Here is an 18,253-nt window from a genome sequence, read left to right as displayed (position 1 = left end):
TACGTACGTACTTTCTTCTGGCCCAGGCCAAAAAATACACACAAGGGGCCCAAGAAAAAACAAGACACGGATTCAAATTGAAGCGTGTGTGTGTGTGAGTGTGCACAGCATTATTGTATGCATCTGGTAAGCGTAGGAAAACAACACGCGTTTATTGACGCACAGGCGATTAACGCACCTTTCCAGAGGAAAAACAAAAGATTGAAAACTTGTTCGGCGGCGCTCCATTTTGAAATGGAAGACGGCCCTTTTCTCACATTGGAGCACAAGCAGCCTGAGTACATAATCATACACACACAACACACACTCTCTCTTCTTTGAGCGTAAAGGGATGGATTTCACTGATTAGCCATTCCTACCATCATCCCCCCTTTGCGTTACTGGATCATCACTTCTTATCAAAGCAACAGTGTTGACTTTGCTTTGACTGTGAATATCATCGGAGGAAGCAACACTGATAATCACACCAACCCCAAACAACAAGCATTCAGGTCATACACGATAACAACACTCATCAAAAATGGCATCTGCAGATTTTGCTCGTTTGAGCATTTTCGGTACAGTGTTTGAAGTTACGACAAGATATGTTGATCTTCAGCCTGTAGGTATGGGAGCTTTTGGATTGGTATGTTCGGCAAAAGATCAATTGACTGGCACATCAGTCGCAATCAAAAAGATTATGAAGCCTTTCAGTACTCCTGTCTTATCCAAGAGAACCTATCGTGAACTCAAATTGTTGAAGCATATTCGACATGAAAACATCATCTCGCTTTCGGATATTTTCATCTCTCCACTGGAAGATATTTATTTTGTCACAGAATTATTGGGTACCGATTTGCATCGATTATTGACAAGCAGACCTTTGGAAAAGCAATTCATCCAATACTTCTTGTACCAAATACTACGAGGACTCAAATACGTTCATTCCGCTGGTGTCGTTCATCGTGATTTGAAACCATCAAATATCTTGGTGAATGAAAACTGCGATTTGAAAATTTGCGATTTCGGTTTGGCACGTATTCAAGACCCTCAGATGACAGGATACGTCAGCACACGGTATTACCGAGCACCAGAAATTATGCTCACATGGCAAAAGTACGATGTTGCGGTAGATGTTTGGAGCGCAGGATGCATCTTTGCTGAAATGCTAGAAGGAAGACCTCTCTTCCCAGGAAAGGATCACGTTAATCAATTCTCCATTATCACAGAATTGCTCGGTACACCTCCAGATGAGGTTATACAAACGATCTGCAGCGAAAATACTCTACGATTCGTTCAATCTTTACCCAAAAGACAACGTGTTCCATTCTCACAAAAGTTCAAAAATCAAGATCCACAAGCATTGGATTTACTAGAGAAGATGCTCGTGTTTGACCCACGAACAAGAATCACTGCAGCACAGGCGTTATCTCATCCATACCTTGCGCCTTACCACGACCCTACCGATGAACCTGAAGCTGAAGAAGCATTCGATTGGAGTTTCAATGATGCCGATTTGCCTGTTGATACATGGAAGGTGATGATGTACAGCGAAATTCTTGATTTCCATAACATCGATGATGCTCAAGGACAAAGTGCAGGACCCGTTCCTCCTCAAGCAAACGCATAGAAATCTTTCACTTTTGACTAAAATTTATCATTCTTTTCAAGTCTCTTTCCCTACACCAGCAAGTCTCTGTAATGTATTCGCCCAACCCTCACCATGCTCTCTACATCTCCAGGAATGTGCATTTACCTATTTGACATGTGCACGTCAACGGTGGTTTGCAGGATGGATTTCTCCTATGCTCAACAGCTCGAACCAATTCACGCTCGCATTCGATCTGTCGGACTCAATGGACTCGAAGCAATCTATCAAGCATCTCGCTTGCAACTGCACATCTCTTTTTGGTCTATTGCACAATTCCAAAACTCCCCACAAACACGCACAAGAAGTGAAACATGGTCACTCAGAGTGAAAAGAATTCGAGGTCAGATTTATATAAATAGTATACAAGATTTTATCATACACGAATAAATATCGATTATAAGCACATCAGTGGTATCTCTGCTAACTTTCTTAAGATCGTAAGTTCAAAGCAAACAACAATTCGTCTTCTGGAATGCCAGCCTCTCGTAGTCTGCAGGGCATGTGTGTGTGAGCTATAAATCATAAAGAATGCATTAAGCCACTCGGAATCACTCACCTTTGAACAAGCTCGCCTCCCGTCTCTACTTCATCCATCGAAGTTCGTACCACATCTGATGAACTTTTGCCCTTTGCAGAGTGCGTCTTGGCCAATAAACATTGTCTAATTGCCATTGACTGTATATCTTGTGTATTTTTCTCTTCAAAAGAGTAAGGAGTTTCTGTTTTAACAGTGATTGCATGCCATTGAAGAGCTTTGATCCTTCGGACAATTTCTTCAACATCTTCTCTCATTCCTTCGAAGCACAGAAATCCAGGGTAACCACTTTTTACCAGCCCGTACACTTGTAGCTCAGCACACCATTTATTCATATCACGTTTCTTTGAAGGTGCTTTCAAATGATGAGTCCAAAAGATCACACGTAACATTTCCACCTTGGACGACTGAGAGCCCTTCCTTTCGTCTGCAGTGCTGTGGTTATCAGGTGATTGTGAAGTTCTCTCATTTGTTTGTGGAATTTCTGTCGTCGTGTAGGATTGCAGGCCAGTATACACATCAAACACGATATTATCAATGCTTTCTTCCTTTGCTTTCTTGTACAAATTGTCCAATGTTGCTTTTGCTTTTTCCCATACATCTTTCTGTAGGGAAGGACCGTGTAGGCCTATCTGCGGCTCATATTTCGCACCGACGACTTTCGTTCTCACATCTAGCCAGATGTCATTTGAAAGTCGAATTCGGTAAGTCAATTCATCCAACCCCACATTGTGAGCGATAGCCTCTTCTGCCGTTGTTCCTTCTTCGCACGATGTTATTAATGCTTCGAATTGCTCAATCTCTGCATCTGTTCCTTCCCAATTGAACTCATCCGTACTTGTTGATGCCCTTATAAGGATAACATCTTCAATTGCAAAGCTCATAAAGAGCACAAACCTACGGCCCGAAGAATTATGGTTATGGTAGTTGGAATACCATCTTCCCTCTCCACTACTTCTTAAGGCACACACTCTCACACTCAAATACATTCTCCCGGCCTGCCTGCTTGTACGCGTCGTGTTACTTTTTTTTGTGGGCATGCATGCACGAAGATGAATCAGTGAACATTAATATTTTTTTATTTGGCTTGCATCAATTGACGCTCAAACACTGTCCGTCCGTCCGTGCTCTTGCAGAAGAAAGTCATCATCATTCTTTCTCTTCTCGATGTTCATACCGCCATCACTAGGCCAATCCGTCTGATCGCAAGGAGCACATTGGACTGTCCTTTTTTTATTCCAGTAATATTCAATTCGCAATTATATTGGCCCTATTCATGGGACCTAGTCCAACGATTGAGAAGAGGTAAAGCAACCACCCGATCACCTTCACTGGTTGGCTCAGAAGGTACATCCACATCCACTTCTAGAATTTGGTGAGCGTTTGTCAACTTCTCGTTCTTGCATTGTAGGATGGAATGGTGATCTCGCTACAAGATGGTTGTCGAATTAGCCAGATATTTGGTGGAACAGATTGCTGCTGATGGAGATGAAGGTAAGTGCGATGATCATGATGTGAAATATTTAGTTGTCTTTCGAAGTGAACTGTGTTGTTGTCATCACTCGTCAATGTCGATCACGATCACATTAGTGCGAAATTAGCGACAATAAATGCTGATCTGAATTGACGAGATTGTCCATCATGACAAATGTTGACAATTTGGTCAAGCCATCGTTAGGAAAAGCAACAAGTTCGAATACTGTTGAAGACGATCAAATGATGCAAAAAGTACTTTTTACGCGCTTACTCATTCATACATGCGCGCGGGCACTATACCTGCTCGCACCTTGATCAGGGTTTTGATGGACTGATGATTAGCATATACTGACACTAATCCCTCCCTTATCCTCTGTGGGAAAAGGTTCATCTGTCGAACGGTTGAATTCTTTTATCGATGAATATGAGCAGCAAAAGGCAAAACATGAAGAGCAAATACAATTTGATCGACATGCGCGGGATTATGCAATCGCGATCGCATTGCAGCATCCAACCATTCATGCCGGAAGCTTCGTCGGCTCTTCGTCCTCCATTGTCAAGCAAGAGAAAATAAATGGAGCAACTAAAATGAAAGCTGGTGATGATTCAGATGAAGACAATGATGAGAATGAAAATCAAGGAGGAGCTTCAGGAACAGCTTCAAAATTCATCAATGAGGATATCGAAGCCCGTGAGATTGATTTCATCACTCTTCAACAAAGACATGGCGATAAGTTGCGTCTTTTTGCTGACGAAAAATCAATCACAAGGGCGATTTCGGGGAATCAAGCTCCATTGACTCCGAATTTGCGTACAGTCATGGTGTATATCATGCGTCAAAGAGGGCAAGGTGCTTCATTTCCTCAAATCATGTCCAACCTAAAGATCACGAATTCAAATTTGTATTTGCAAATGCTTAACCTACTCGAAAAAGGATTGGTTTATAAACTCAGGAACAGTATGCACAATCATCTTATTGCAAAAAAGTTCGCCCATCTCAGCTCATACTACAACTCACACGAAATGATCCTCGATGGCTCTATAGAACAAAACGGAGAAAGGGCCGAAGCTAAACAAGAGGAACATAATGAAGAAGAAGACGTGACTTTGCAGCATGTGACTGAAGAAGATATGGCAGGCCAGATGACCTTACAGAATGATGAGGAGCGTGATACTAGCAGAACGGGAGTTGAAGACGATCCACGAGAAGTATACGAGGATGTCGAAGGTGATCAATCTATGGTGCAGCCCTCTGCAAGTGAGCTGAACACTCAAAGCGGTACTTCCGCCTTTCCACAATTACCAAACGAAGACGCAATCGCTGCTCTGATAAATAATAAGATGCGAATGCGTGAACGTATCTTACGTTTACTCGTCGAATCGCCAAAAGGAATCATTTTACGTCAAGGGCTTACTTTTCGACTCGGCTTACGATTAGAATATGCCACTCAAGGTCGTGCTGTCGTTCGAGCCGTTGAGGAAATGCAAAACCGTGGTTTATTACACTGTCGCACTTTTAAGATTGACTTGAACGGAACACCACAAAACAGTCGTTGCTTGGTCTTGACTGAGGAAGGTCTTGCTCAATATAATCGTCAAAAGACGTCCGTACACGAAAAACATATCACTTCCCTGAAAGCAAATTTGCAAGAGCAAGCTGAGGTATATGGCCAAAGTGGTATTCAGGCGGAAGTCCCATTTGAAAGACAGCTAATGGAGGAAGTCGCACGCTCAGGTCCGAATGGAACGACGATCGAGGATTTGAATCGCTTCTTTGGAGGCAATGAGACTCGCAGACGTGATATTGACCGAATTTTGAATACTGCAAAGACACAAGTGACACTTCCCCAGTACTCTGATCTATTCATATCCTCTGCTTTGGGCCAAGAAGGAAGGAAGAGGATTGGCAGGTTCAGGGTGCGACAATGGCTTTCATATCAAGTCTCTGGCAAGGCGAGCGTGGAGAAGTTGAAGTTGTCAGATCTAAGGTCATCTATCAAAAAAATGCCCGAAATTCGATTGAATGAGAGTGATGTAGGCAATTTTGTGCACCACAATAACACACCAAAGACGCGAGGCCCTGGTAAAAAGCAAACAGCTTCGGCACAATCAACTCCTGCCAAGGCTAAAGGAAGGCCTAGAAAGGATTATTCTACAAAAGCTTTAGCAGCTGCTGCTCGTTATCGTGCCAAAAAAGGTCTGCCTGATGAGAATGGTGATGGTATGCTTGCTTCAGCATCAACACCTGAAGTCACTCGGAAACGAGGACGACCTCGAAAGCTAGCAAGAATCGAGACCGACTCCGGAGCAGAGCTGACGACGCAGGACCATGAAAAGAGTACGAACAATCCTGATGAATCATACCCTGTCCTGCAATCAGAGACAGGAGATGCAGATGCAACAGTGACGTCTACAGCAAATGAGCCAGGTGAGAACATGGAGGATCGTACACAGGCACCTGAAGATGAGCCAGATCAAGTTATGGAAGATCTCCCACGTGCGCCTGAAGAAGAAGACGAAGATTTGACTGTGGAACAATCTCACAAAGATGATGACAGACCCGTTGATCGAACAGTCGACATTGTCATGGTGGGAGGTAGTAGGAACAATAGGGCGCCTCGGTTTAATGTATCGATGCAAGCCAAGTATGAACTGCTCTTGGAATTCTTTGAAAGAGCTCAAATCGTCATTGCCAGAAGATTCGATAAAGAGTATTCCGATTTCGTTGCAAATGCAACTATGACTGATTTCAAGCGCAAGAATTCGAAAATGGATGTGAAAGTAAGAAAGAAGCTGTTGGCTGCTTTGATTGAGAATGGAAAAATTGTACGTCAATTCACTTCTATCAAAATTGCAAACCGAGACACCAAGCAAACTTTGCTCTTCTTGAAAGGTCTTTCCGGTCAAAGGATCAGCGAATATTTGGAGAACGCAAAGCAAACCAATTTGCTGGAGGCCAGTCGAGGTGATGACAGAGTTCATCGCTATGTCTCGGACAACACCATTCTGAAAGAGGGTGATCTGGAAATTCCTCTTGCAGGCTCAGTGCTGGGAGCGTATCGCATGAACTTCGAGACCAGCAGTCTAGATGATCTCTTATCCAATCCCAGATTCCGTGCTCAGATTATCAAACATCCTCATATCAGATCAGCCTTCACGGGTCGATTTGAAGGACTGGTAGCTCGAGCAAGACTAGTCCATCAAGAGACCTGGAAGATGCTCAATCATCCTCCCAGCGAGAACATGTATCAATTCATCAAGGGCGACAATGTGGTTGATTTGGCCTGTTGGGCATTTGAGCCCAGACTTCAATCATATTTACAACTTGCCACAGCACCTCAAGACAATGGTCTTTTCTCCGCCAGTCAAAATGCTAGACTTCTTGAACGGCCCCTCTCAAGTTTGGACAAAAAGCTGCGTGATTCGCTCGAATTGAGCGACGATGGCGATGGTGGAGGTGCAGGATGTCGTCGAACTTTGGCACCAGTCATGAAATTCCTTTGCGAAATGCAGCTTGCGGTGCCGGTATCGTATATCGGCCATGATGAGTATGCTCCGGTAGAATGGGATGAAAATTACATGCTGTATAAATTCGCACCAGTATTCGAGAAGCCGATCTGGAACGCGGAAGGTCACTTCGAGCCGCATCTGGACAGAATGAAGTTCACAAGTCAGATTGACGTACACCTCTTTTGGGGCAAATTGGACGAATTTCGCAAAGGAAGAATTACCGGCATTCCGGATGAGCCAAATAATCCAGACGATCCAGAAGAGGTTCAGTGGATTAACAATGCAAAAATTCTTAAATCTTCGTCGGCTTGGGACACCTCTTATCGTCTTTTCAAAGCTCAGAAAGCATTTTTCGAACAAGCTCGGCGTTTGGGCATCAATGCAAGTCACATTGACGATCATGTCATGTTGAAGAAGCTGAGCTATGCCAGCGTAACACCTATCGTTTTTGTCCAGCAGCATCTTCGCAGAGTATTCGGCTTGGCAGAAATCAAGAAAGCGAAAACAGATCGTAAGACAGAAGAAATGCACAATCTCATTAGCAACAAGTTTAGACGAGGAGAGAGAGCACCAGCACAAGGTCGCACGCGGGTGACAGGACCATTGACCTTGAATCAAGTAAAAAGACAAGAGAACAGAATCAAAAGACGGGCAAGAGAATTGCGTGAACAGCGTGGAGATGAGTTTGATAACCTTCTTGATACTTTCTTCTCACGGCATGATATTGCAGGAGAAGAGAGAGATCAATTTACCAAAGGAATGGCCACTGCTCGTGAAGCATACAGCAATGGTGCCGCTCATATGAAGATAGATGAGGTAAAGGCACTGTTGCAAGCCATTCAAGATTTCATCGAGACGGGAGAAACGGGCACTTTCCGGTCAATGGTACGTAGCAAGGCACCAAAAAGAGACAGGAGTAAGAAGAATCGAGTTATCATCAGAAGTTTCAATGAGAGGAGGAAGTCGCGCAAATCTGTATTTGAATGGTCGCTGGAGGCTGATGAACTTTTACGTGATTGCTGCGTGATTTTAAGGGCTCGTGATCAAGACCGTCATCCCACTGGAAACGTTCGCAAGAATTGGAAAGCGTTGTTACGCATATTTCCTTTTTGCACTATGACTGCTCTTCACAGAAGATTTGAAAAGCTGAAAAGTGCAGTAGGAGAAGAAGCATATCTTGCTCAATTGGAGGTGGAATGGACGAAGTTGTGGTTTGCATTTCGCCAAACTGATGTTTTGCCAGACGATGATCCAAAAGATGCTGTTGCTTTTGACCTACAAGTACACGTTGACTTCTTGAGAGAAAGGATTGACAAATTCGCCGTTTTGGAAACGCTACGGAATGGTACAAATGAATCGTTGCCCTTGAATGTTCAAAATCTTGATCTACTCTACGATTTGGATCGCCCGCCTCATACGCATCTTGTTCTTGACAATGCCAACGTCATCACAAGACACTACGCGGGAGATGGAGCAGGTGACCTACGAACGGATCATCTCCTCCGTGCAGCATTTTCAACGTTTATGCTTGACGGCACACTTGCACCCAAAAGTTCAATGCAAGAACAAGGGACCTTTGAAAGCAGAAAGAAATCGCAAGAAGCATATGCGTTAAAGAGGATGTTCTTGAGCACGGCAGACCAAGCGTACGACGAAGCACTATCGCAAAAGCTCAATGAGATTAATGGTGTTGAAGAACAAAATGTCAAACAAGCTAGGAATCATCTTATCTCTGCACGCTTGTGTAAGCCAAAAGAGCATGAAGAAGGTAGGCAAGTAGAAGGCGATCCGGACCAATGGACTAGCGAATGGATCTCTTTTATGAGCGATCAAAACTTTGAAACGATTCCCACTTGGCAAATCACGGAAAGCGCAATAGAGCGTGCTACAGCTCTCTCTACAAGTATACAAAATGGCAATACAGACAAATGTTTGGAAGTTTATCGTGCTTCGGGTAATGTCGAAACGGCAGCCGGCATTCTCCTGGCCGATAGAGGTAATGTTGACGTGGAGATCGATTTGTCGCCTGTCTCTCGCCTCAGCTCCAATCACATTTTCAATGCCAAGAAGACAACGGATATGCAGCTGGAAGTACCGGTCAGAGTAAAGGCTGAACAAGGTGAATTGTTGAGCAATATGCTTGGTGGCATTTCAAAAGAGCAAGAAACTCTATTGGAAAAGATACCAAAAGAAGAAGCTGTTCTAGAATGGGCTAAAGACGATTTTGATACTGCCAAGAAAGCCAATCGCTGGGAGAAAGCGTGCAAATCATGGTTGAGAACAAGTACACTTGCTAAGAAAAGTAAGTCGGAAGCGACTGCAATCTTGGAACGTGTGAAATCTGCCGGGCCAGAAGGTATTGCTCGATCAAACGTCAAAGCCATCTGTGTAGACGAAGGTTTCTCGCTGGATCTTGCGGCTGATTTGATTGTCGATTTACTTCAAACTTCTCCTGCTCTTGCATTTGAGGCAGGCTGGGACGAATCCAAGCTTGTTGCATCAATCTATGTGAATGATTGGACAATGACTATTCTGGATGAATCGCAAACCTCACAAAATGCGATTATTCCTCGTCCATGGTTCGATATGTATGGAAGGCCGATCGAAAGGATTTGGCGTGATTGTTGTGCGCTGGTGTTACAGGCAATCACGATCAATCCAGGCTTAACATTATCCCAACTTATTTGTCAATTACAAAGGGAAGGTGCACTGACAAGGATGGATGTTTGCTATTTGATTCGATGCGCTCATCAAGAAGGATTGATCGAATTTGTTTCCGCTTACGATCCTACACAGATCGGCGAAAAGGTATTTTGGATGGCAAATAATGACGATGAAGTGGGTTTGGTGAACAAAAATTGTTTGATATGATTATCCAAATTGTACAGTACAGAAAAGGTGTTTATTATTAATACAGAATGCGATAAAATTGTATATTTTACAGAATGAATCAATTTTCCTCTTCTTCATCTTCATCATCGTCTTCTACTGCACGACGTTTCTCGTCAAGCGCCGCTTGCTTGATATCCTCATCGTTAAGGTGTAACTTTCCCCTCTTATGTGCACCGCCTGGTCCAGAGGCAGCTTGTGAGATCGCAGCCTGTTGAGCAGCTTTGCGACGCAATCTGTCAACAGAAGTGCCTTGATCTTCGGCCGTTGAAGCGTCTGCACTGGTGGCGGCAGAATTACCTTCCAGATCCCAATCTAGAATCATATGACGGCCCAACAAGTGACTATGACGTAAAGCCTGGTATGCGTTCAAAGCTTCATTTCGATTAACAAATTCCACAAAACCGAAACCACGAACACCACCTGCCGTTCCACCGACGGATGACATTCCTTTTCTTGGTACACGCACAGATTTGATCTTTCCATGGGCAGCAAACAAGGCTCGAACATCTTTCTTGGTTGCTTGGAAAGCTAAATTTTTGACGATCAATTTCGTGGAAGGAGCGCTTGTTCGTTCTTCGTTTGCAGATTTGCCACCTACGACTTCGTCATCTGCATCATGACCTCGTTTGGCAAATGTGACATTGAGCAAATGACCGTCCAGCATAGACTTATCCATAAGTTTTTGTGCAATACGTGCGGATTCGATCGATCGGAATCCAACAAAACCGAAACCCATGCTCAACTTGACTTCACCCTTTCCATCACGTTGACGAACAGATCTCTTTTGTACTCGAACAAAGGTAACATCCGTAAGTTTGCCAAATGCCGAAGCAAGACGTTCATCAGTAGTGGAGAATGAAAGATTCTTGACGAACAATGTAGCGCCTGCAGCCGCTGTTCCTTCTGTGGGTGGTACGGCAGGATTTGCGTTAGCCACTTGTGATTGCTCTTCTTTGGCTTGATCGTCTGCTTTACCAGCAACATCAGACGTCACAGGCTTGCTTCCCATTATACCGACTGGTGCTTTTTCCAAGTATAAAACGGAATTACCTAGACGCTTATATGCTAAAGATCTAAATGCGACCTTTGCTTCACCAGGCAACTGCATTTCAACGATTGCTATAGTGCCAGTAGGGGGCATAACGGTCCTTTCCACCGTGCCATACTTCTCAAACATGGACTGTAAAACCTCGGTACTGGTTCCGTATGGGATATTCTTGACAAGAATGACTGTGTCCGATCGCTTCTGCTTTTGTACGCCTTCGAATGCATCTACATTGATCCCTTCTCCTTTCAAAAAGTCTCGTGTTTCATTGATGACGCTTGTTTCTGCCAAGGCTAATCGGACAGCAGGACTAATCGTGGTATTCTGCTCTCCATCTTCAGGGTTCAAGATATCAGTCTTCTCGATTCCCAATCGGGCTGCTACACTACTTGCAACTGCATCTGAGCTCATGTATAGAGTATTCCAATTAAAGTCTTTGGTTGCATTTGCTTTCATCTCTTGCTTTTTCTTTCCCTTTAATGTGCTGGGATCGGTAGCATTTTCATTCTTTTGAGCGGCTGGCAAGATATGCAACAGTCTACCTTGGAATGTATGACCGTCAGCAGCACGGAAAGCAGATAGGGCGTGTGCTGGTTCAGCGAATGTGACAAATGCGATTCCTTTTGGTTTCTTGGTAGCTTTGTCTAGCGTGATGTGTGCCTGATGTCGAGGGAGGAAGAAGATATTCTTTGTAAGCATATGTTCATTTTCTCCACCAATTGCATTCATGATCAGAAAAATAGACTATTGTTACTAGCAATGTCTCCCAGTACTTTTCTCCGCTCAGACACTTTTGTGTCTTCTAGGTTGTCCCTATACTTTTGTTCATCATTTTAGGCACATTTGTGCTTATTGCTCTAGAGAAGATACTTACCTGTGCTACTTGTCCGAACTTGGAAAAATACTCTTCCAGATCGTCTTCAACAGTCTCGAACGGAAGATTTCGTACGAATAATCTTCCGCTTTCCATGATTGAGTCAGCATCTTCTTGGTCTTTCTTTGCTTTCTTTTCGAGTGCTATCCTTTGTCGCTCTTGCTTTTGCGCTTCTTTTTCGTCGACCTCTTCCTCGTCTTCCTCTTCGCTTTCAGCAGAGGGAGCTATGTCTTCCTTCTTCTTGTCGCTTGCATCTTCATCGTCAGACTGCTCGAATGCCTTTTGTTCTTCCTCTTCAAGGTCTGCACCGACCTTTCTTTTCATGCGCTTGTACATGTACTCAAGATCGGTCATTCCTTCGTCATTGACAGCTGAATCTACGGCGACCTCTTTCTCCGCTTCATCAGCCTCTTTGGCATTTGCTTCATCTTCTTTTGTCGACTTCCTCTTCTTTGCAGCTTTTGGTGCTTCCTCTGAGAATGTTGCTGGATCTAGTGCAGCATCTGCATCTTGGTTTTCTCCATTTCCCCATGCTTTGCGTTTAGAACGAGGCTTCATCACTTCCATGAATTCTTCAAATGAGATTGCTTTGGAAGATGACTTTTTGGCTTCTTCGCCACTTTTGTCATCTTTCTTTTCTGCTTTTGCGTTTTTGTTCTCCACCACAACGCCTTGTCCTCCTCTTCTACGGGCTTTTTCTTCTTTTAGAGCTTCATCGTTGATTGCCCTGGCTATGCTAACATTGATTCTTGCGGGATCAATGAACGTTCTATCAAAGTATCTCTGCGCTTCGATCGCATTTTCTTCTCTCTTGAATCCAACAAAACCAAACCGTCTTGACGTTCCATCTGGTCTTCGTACAATCTTTATATCTGTGATTTCATTACCGATATGAGCGCCAATATGTTGCTTCAATCGCTTCTCGTCAAGGTAATCCGGTATATTCTTGACAATGATTCGAGACATGATTGCTGTACATCATATACTCGTGTCAAGGAGGAAGAGAGGGTATATAAATATATGCAGTGGGTAAAGTTAAAAGGTAGGCTCGCATTCTTCTTGAGTTAAATTTCTTGTGTTCTGACGAAAAAATGAGAAAAATTCTTCACGTGCAAATTCGCGTCTTTTTGCTTGGGTGGCACGCCTCTCGCACCTCCGCGTGAAAATGTTAATTATGTGATTGAGTTGGCGCAATGAATATACATTACCTGCATTGAACCTTAAACGTCATCTTGTGTGCCGTGACAAGTGCAGGAGAAGAAAAGCAGTGAAGATGATGTGATGTATCCTAAAATAATTCTGGGGATGTGACATCTTTTGAATTTAAACTACACCCTCATTGAGAAAAAGATCCTTTTTTAAACTGTAAACGTGTGGGAAACACGCAGCACAATCAAAAGGCTGAATAACAATCACATCGGAATACAAATATTTCGCCGAACATGCCACGGATGTCCAAGACTTCGCGGGTGGGCGAAAGCAACCTCAATTACTGACGCAATATGCCGTTCCTAGTCTCGGTCTTTGAAAAATTCAGAGTTCGCCAACCAAATTAATTTGTTCAAATTGCAATCGTTTTGATTTACACTCTCATTCAAAAATCTCCCTTACTTCTGGAAACCCTTTTCCCCCTTCCCCACTCATTCATTCATTATCGCACACGTTAAGATCATTCAAGTAGCGTGAAAGAACAAATTGCAAAATGAAATTCAACAAAGCAGCATGGTTGATGAAAGCCATGCTTTTGATAATGATTTCAACAGCTTATGCCCAAAGTAACACAAATACGACAATTGCGACAAATAAGACGATTGCAACGAATACGACAATCCCAACATCCAACAACGGAACTATACAAGGAACGATAATACCTGCAAATATCACCTCACCATCAAATAGCACAACTAATTCGACCATAGCACCGCCACCTCAACTCAGCAATGACGGCACTTTGCCACTGCATACAATCATCGATCCAGCTTTTAGCATCACTGGTGCACTTTTGATCCTCAGTGGTCTTCCGATGGCATTCATAGGTCATCGTTGTACGTGGTATACAGCATTCATTTCCGGCTTTTATTCTTCTGCAATCGTCGTTCTTTCGCTCATCTTACGATTCGGTCAAGCTCGTGCGGTTAGCGATCCATCAAATACAGTAAAAGGTCTCTTTCTGTTAGCTTGCATTTTTGCCGGCATCATTGGAGGTATTTGTTTCATCATCTTTCGACAAGGTGCTTTGTTGATAACATGTGCTTTGGGTGGATTTGCCTTTGCTCTGTTCTTGCAAGCTTGTAGACCAAATGGATTGATCGAAGTGATTGGATTTCGATATATCTTCTTTATTGCTCTCATTTCGCTCAGTTTTGCACTTGCTTGTTACTCGCGTTTGACAAGATTTATGATCATCTTTTCTACTGCAATTATTGGTGCTTCTGCAGCAATTTTGGGTATAGACTGTTTCATTCGTGCAAATCTCAAAGAATTCTATGTTCGTAATATCGGATTTGATGATCTGTTTGAAAAACGTTATCCAGCCGCATTTGCTGATTCAAGGTGGCCTATGAGCACTGCAATGGTGATCGAACTTGGCGTTCTTGCAGGTACGTTTGTCATGGCAGTTGCATTACAAGGAAAGATGTGGTCTCAACTTAAAGCCAGCATTCGAATTATGAAGAAACAAGATGAAGAACGTCAAGCCCGCGAACGACAAGCTGATCAAGATGCACAAGGTATCTTTGCTCGTGCCCAGCAAGATTTGCGATTCTGGAAGCGCAACAATAAAGAAGCATCATCTGTTGAAGATGCAGTTGACTCGCCCAATTTGACCCTAACACCTTCTACAGCACTGATGAAGCACGATACAATGGAAGAGAAGCAAACATCGCCAGACCCGGATCGACCTTTCATCGACTTGCCTGCCCAACGCAGCGGCATCTTGAGCTCTGAGTTGGCGAATGAATTGGGCCTGCAAACGTCTTCAATCGATTACACAGAAGGACCCAAAGTCGATACAGATCCAGCAACACCATTTGAGGCTCTTTCTTCCGATCCGATCACTGATGAGATTCGAGAGAAGGAGCGATATCTCGAACAGATTGCTGCTATACGCAGAAGCATTCATGACCTTCGTTCAACTTCGCCTTCTGGTACAGGCTATCATACCACTTCCGATATGATGTATACACGTGCTTTACGTGATTCAGACGCACGCTCAATTCGTAAAAGTCAAGCTTCTGCGATGACTATGCCTCTCATTAGAAGTGAAACAACGAATCCAACAAGACCAGTGAGCTTTGGCGGTCAATTTGGGGAAATGCCCAAGAATGACGCTGAAAAGGATGCAGAGCAGCGCAGCAGTGGCGAAAACAATCGTCAGTATGCCCGTAGAAGCTACCAGGAGCGTATTCTGCCAAGTGCACCAGTCAAACATGAGGAAGCTCATTTGGGAGAGTTTGCCGTCTTGTCAGCATCACAAAGAAGCTTGACAGAGAATTTACGACCACGTTCGATGATGCTCGGTTCATCTCGAAAAGTTGAACAGGATGATGAACAGCTCGTCACATCTGAATCCAAGCGACGTAGAGTACATTCGATGGTGCCTTTTCCAGCATCCGCTTCTACATCTTCCAATGACCGATTAGTCGTTTCACAAGATCGAATCATCATTGGTGCTCCAACTTCCTCGCATTTCACTTCTCCTGTTGAGATGGGTGAGGGTTCACACCTGCCCGCTCAAACGGCTGTACCTGCAAAAGCCATGCTGAAACAAATGACCGGAAACGAACTACAAGCCCGTCATAATGCTCGTCTGAGCGCTCTACAACGCCCCCTGTCTACAAAGATGAACGAGGAGGTTGCATTAGCTCAGGCTAAAGAAGAATGGCAGAAACGTAAGATGGAAGAACGAAAACGTTGGCGAGAGCAAGAAAAACAAAGGAGCAACAGTCCAAAGCCACTGAAATAACGGCTTTTCATGTCACTTCATATAAACGCATCCCATATCACGTTATCCTTCTCTTCCCTTTGGCTTATGCAGGACCCCGCAACACTTCTGACTTCATTTTTCACTATCCATATATTGTACATCAATAATCGTATTATCATTCTTTTAAGCATTATAGAATTATACATTGCATACTCATTCTACCTAATGAGCACTTGTAATTTCATCAACTTTCTTGATTTCGTTGCCTTCTTTTGCAGTTCCAACAACGGCTGCTTCATCGGCAACTTCTCTTTTGATCGCTTCTCGTTCTTCCTCGTCTGCATAGATCGGAGGTTGATAAAGGTATGTGCCATCAGAAAGAATACCAGTCTTTCTTACTACGGGCCATGCAAAGATAACACCGAGGAAAGTGAAGCCGAGGTTCAAGCTGCAAACGGCATAGAAAGGCCATGAAGTAGAGTTGATACCATATGAAACAGCTTGACCGGCAGATTCGACGGAACGAATCACTCCTGCCAAACGAACGATTTCACCCGGTTGTTCGGAAGTGGCACCTACCAGCCAATAGGTGTATTCGTACATTAGATTGAACCCAATTTGTAGCATCAACAACATAGCAAAACCTGGTGACCATGCAGAGCCTTCACTCCAATCATGAGTTGGACTTGATTTCGAATAATCGTGTGTAGTATAGATACTCCATCCCCACCAAGCGAATTGCATAGCATAAATCGATAAGAATGCATAACGAGCACGACCGTTCAAAGACCATTTATGGTTGTCCAAAATGAATCCCAAAATGTAACAAGCGGAAGCAGCTACGACTGCACCCAAGAATGAAGCCAAAGCACGAGAACGTACACTGAAATACGTTCCATTGATGGAAAAGATGACTGCTTCCGAGAAAGTTGTTTGCCAAATAAGTGGAAGGAGGAGTAAAACCTTCTTTGCGGTGATGGCCACCCACATTGCTTTGAGTTCTGACTTGAGTGTTGGATTGAGTTTGAGCACGACTGGTGTACCATCTTTTCTTTGAACTTGATGAGGCAGCGAAATCAAAAGAGCGACAAATGGACCAATGCATTGAAGAACGACAAAGACCAAGAACGTATTTGTGCTCAATGAACCTGCTTGCCCGTTGTTTGCATTCAATCCTAAGTTGATCGCACCGCCAACCATTTGACCCATAACTCGAAACATCAACCAATAACTCGTATAAATACCTTGCTTCTTACGTTCAGGGTACGAAAGAATGATTGCACCTTCACTTGCCCAAAATACCCCAGCAGAAATACCACAAAGAACTGCTCCGAGCACGACAAACCAAGAAGCACTTGTACCATATTTACGATAAGTATACAAACCAGCAGCATAAGGAGCATAACCCAAAGCACCAAAAGCCAAAGTCCATCTAACGTTTGTCAAATGAATCATTGCAGGTGTTAAAAGAGCTGTAACTACCATAAGACAAAAAGTGGATGAATTTGCTGCATTGACGAGTGAAATACTTTGTGTTCCTCCACCACCCGTACTTGACATTGCTCCCCATAAACCCGGTGCTAAAAAACTACAAATACCCAAGATGGTTGCTTGAGTGAATGTTGATCGGAATGGGTTACGTTTTCTGCCATGATCGGTTGTAGGTTGTGCATGTAAGGAATGATTGGCTGATTCGGATCCTGCTTCCAATGATCCGGAATCAATCTTTTCATCTTGTACGTTTGACATCGTGTTTTGGTTGATCTCCTCGAGGGGCAAAAGGTCGTAGGAATGATTGATGGGGGGAGAAGATGAAGATGAAAGAAATTCTTTCAATGTTTGCATGTACTTATTTTATACCTTCTTCTGATTCTCTTATCAACGTGGGCGATCGAGTGACTAGTCTGCTTTTCTGCCTTTATCTAATCCCGAACAGTCGGTGAAACAAGAGAATGGTGAAAACTGCAAGGAACGGCTGAACTGGAAACGGCAGCTAAGAAACGAGTTTGTGCCTATTCAAACGGTTGAGTCGGTAGCCGAATGACCCATGAACTCGGATTGCTCGGAAGGAGTACAGTATGTTTGTAGTACATGTCTCTCTTCATTGCACCATCCCGACTTCATCTTGGCTTATCCCGTAAGATTGCAGCATTTGATGACTGTTGATTCTTTCAATCACGCAAGAGGGAATCATGTAAAAACCAAATGTGGGGGAGAATAGACAGTTAAAGTGGGAATGTTGACATACGAATGCATTAGCGGGATTTTTAAAGGGAAACGCGCCATCTACGCATTCCATCACGCAATCCATGCCTAATGTTTCAACGTTTAACAATGCGAGAGACCCTTGACATTTATGCTATCAC

The 18,253-nt window shown here is 43.6% G+C and overlaps 6 protein-coding genes across 6 annotated transcripts; 3 read left to right on the top strand and 3 right to left on the bottom strand.

The window, feature by feature from the left end:
* The first annotated feature begins 421 nt into the window (after nt 1-421).
* FA14DRAFT_35617 (uncharacterized protein) lies at nt 422-1,913 on the top strand. Its single transcript, XM_025502231.1, has one exon. The coding sequence runs from the start codon at nt 521-523 to the stop codon at nt 1,607-1,609; it is 1,089 nt and encodes a 362-aa protein (XP_025355201.1). The 5' UTR covers nt 422-520; the 3' UTR covers nt 1,610-1,913.
* A 132-nt stretch (nt 1,914-2,045) lies between these two features.
* Nucleotides 2,046-3,083, bottom strand: FA14DRAFT_160309 (uncharacterized protein). The gene has a single exon (XM_025498616.1). The coding sequence runs from the start codon at nt 3,047-3,049 to the stop codon at nt 2,183-2,185; it is 867 nt and encodes a 288-aa protein (XP_025355200.1). The 5' UTR covers nt 3,050-3,083; the 3' UTR covers nt 2,046-2,182.
* A 79-nt stretch (nt 3,084-3,162) lies between these two features.
* FA14DRAFT_188941 (uncharacterized protein) lies at nt 3,163-10,076 on the top strand. Its single transcript, XM_025501689.1, has 2 exons — nt 3,163-3,659; nt 4,027-10,076. The coding sequence occupies exons 1-2, from the start codon at nt 3,602-3,604 to the stop codon at nt 10,020-10,022; spliced, it is 6,054 nt and encodes a 2,017-aa protein (XP_025355199.1). The 5' UTR covers nt 3,163-3,601; the 3' UTR covers nt 10,023-10,076.
* FA14DRAFT_160308 (RNA-binding domain-containing protein) lies at nt 10,018-12,981 on the bottom strand. Its single transcript, XM_025498615.1, has 2 exons — nt 11,963-12,981; nt 10,018-11,748 (listed from the first exon to the last, which is right to left on the bottom strand). The coding sequence occupies exons 1-2, from the start codon at nt 12,926-12,928 to the stop codon at nt 10,102-10,104; spliced, it is 2,613 nt and encodes an 870-aa protein (XP_025355198.1). The 5' UTR covers nt 12,929-12,981; the 3' UTR covers nt 10,018-10,101.
* A 731-nt stretch (nt 12,982-13,712) lies between these two features.
* Nucleotides 13,713-14,444, top strand: FA14DRAFT_121043 (uncharacterized protein; the record flags this gene model as incomplete). Its single annotated transcript, XM_025496439.1, has 1 exon — nt 13,713-14,444. A coding segment is annotated over one exon (732 nt), but the record flags the coding sequence as incomplete, so codon positions are not given.
* A 1,558-nt stretch (nt 14,445-16,002) lies between these two features.
* FA14DRAFT_160307 (uncharacterized protein) lies at nt 16,003-18,081 on the bottom strand. The gene has a single exon (XM_025498614.1). It carries the CDS (start codon nt 17,730-17,732, stop codon nt 16,110-16,112), a length of 1,623 nt encoding a protein of 540 aa, XP_025355196.1. The 5' UTR covers nt 17,733-18,081; the 3' UTR covers nt 16,003-16,109.
* Nucleotides 18,082-18,253: the final 172 nt, after the last annotated feature.

Source organism: Meira miltonrushii (genome assembly GCF_003144205.1).
Source record: "Meira miltonrushii strain MCA 3882 unplaced genomic scaffold FA14scaffold_2, whole genome shotgun sequence".
In the NCBI taxonomy this organism is placed as follows: Eukaryota; Fungi; Basidiomycota; class Exobasidiomycetes; order Exobasidiales; family Brachybasidiaceae; genus Meira; species Meira miltonrushii.
This window is presented reverse-complemented; position numbering and strand designations above follow the sequence as displayed.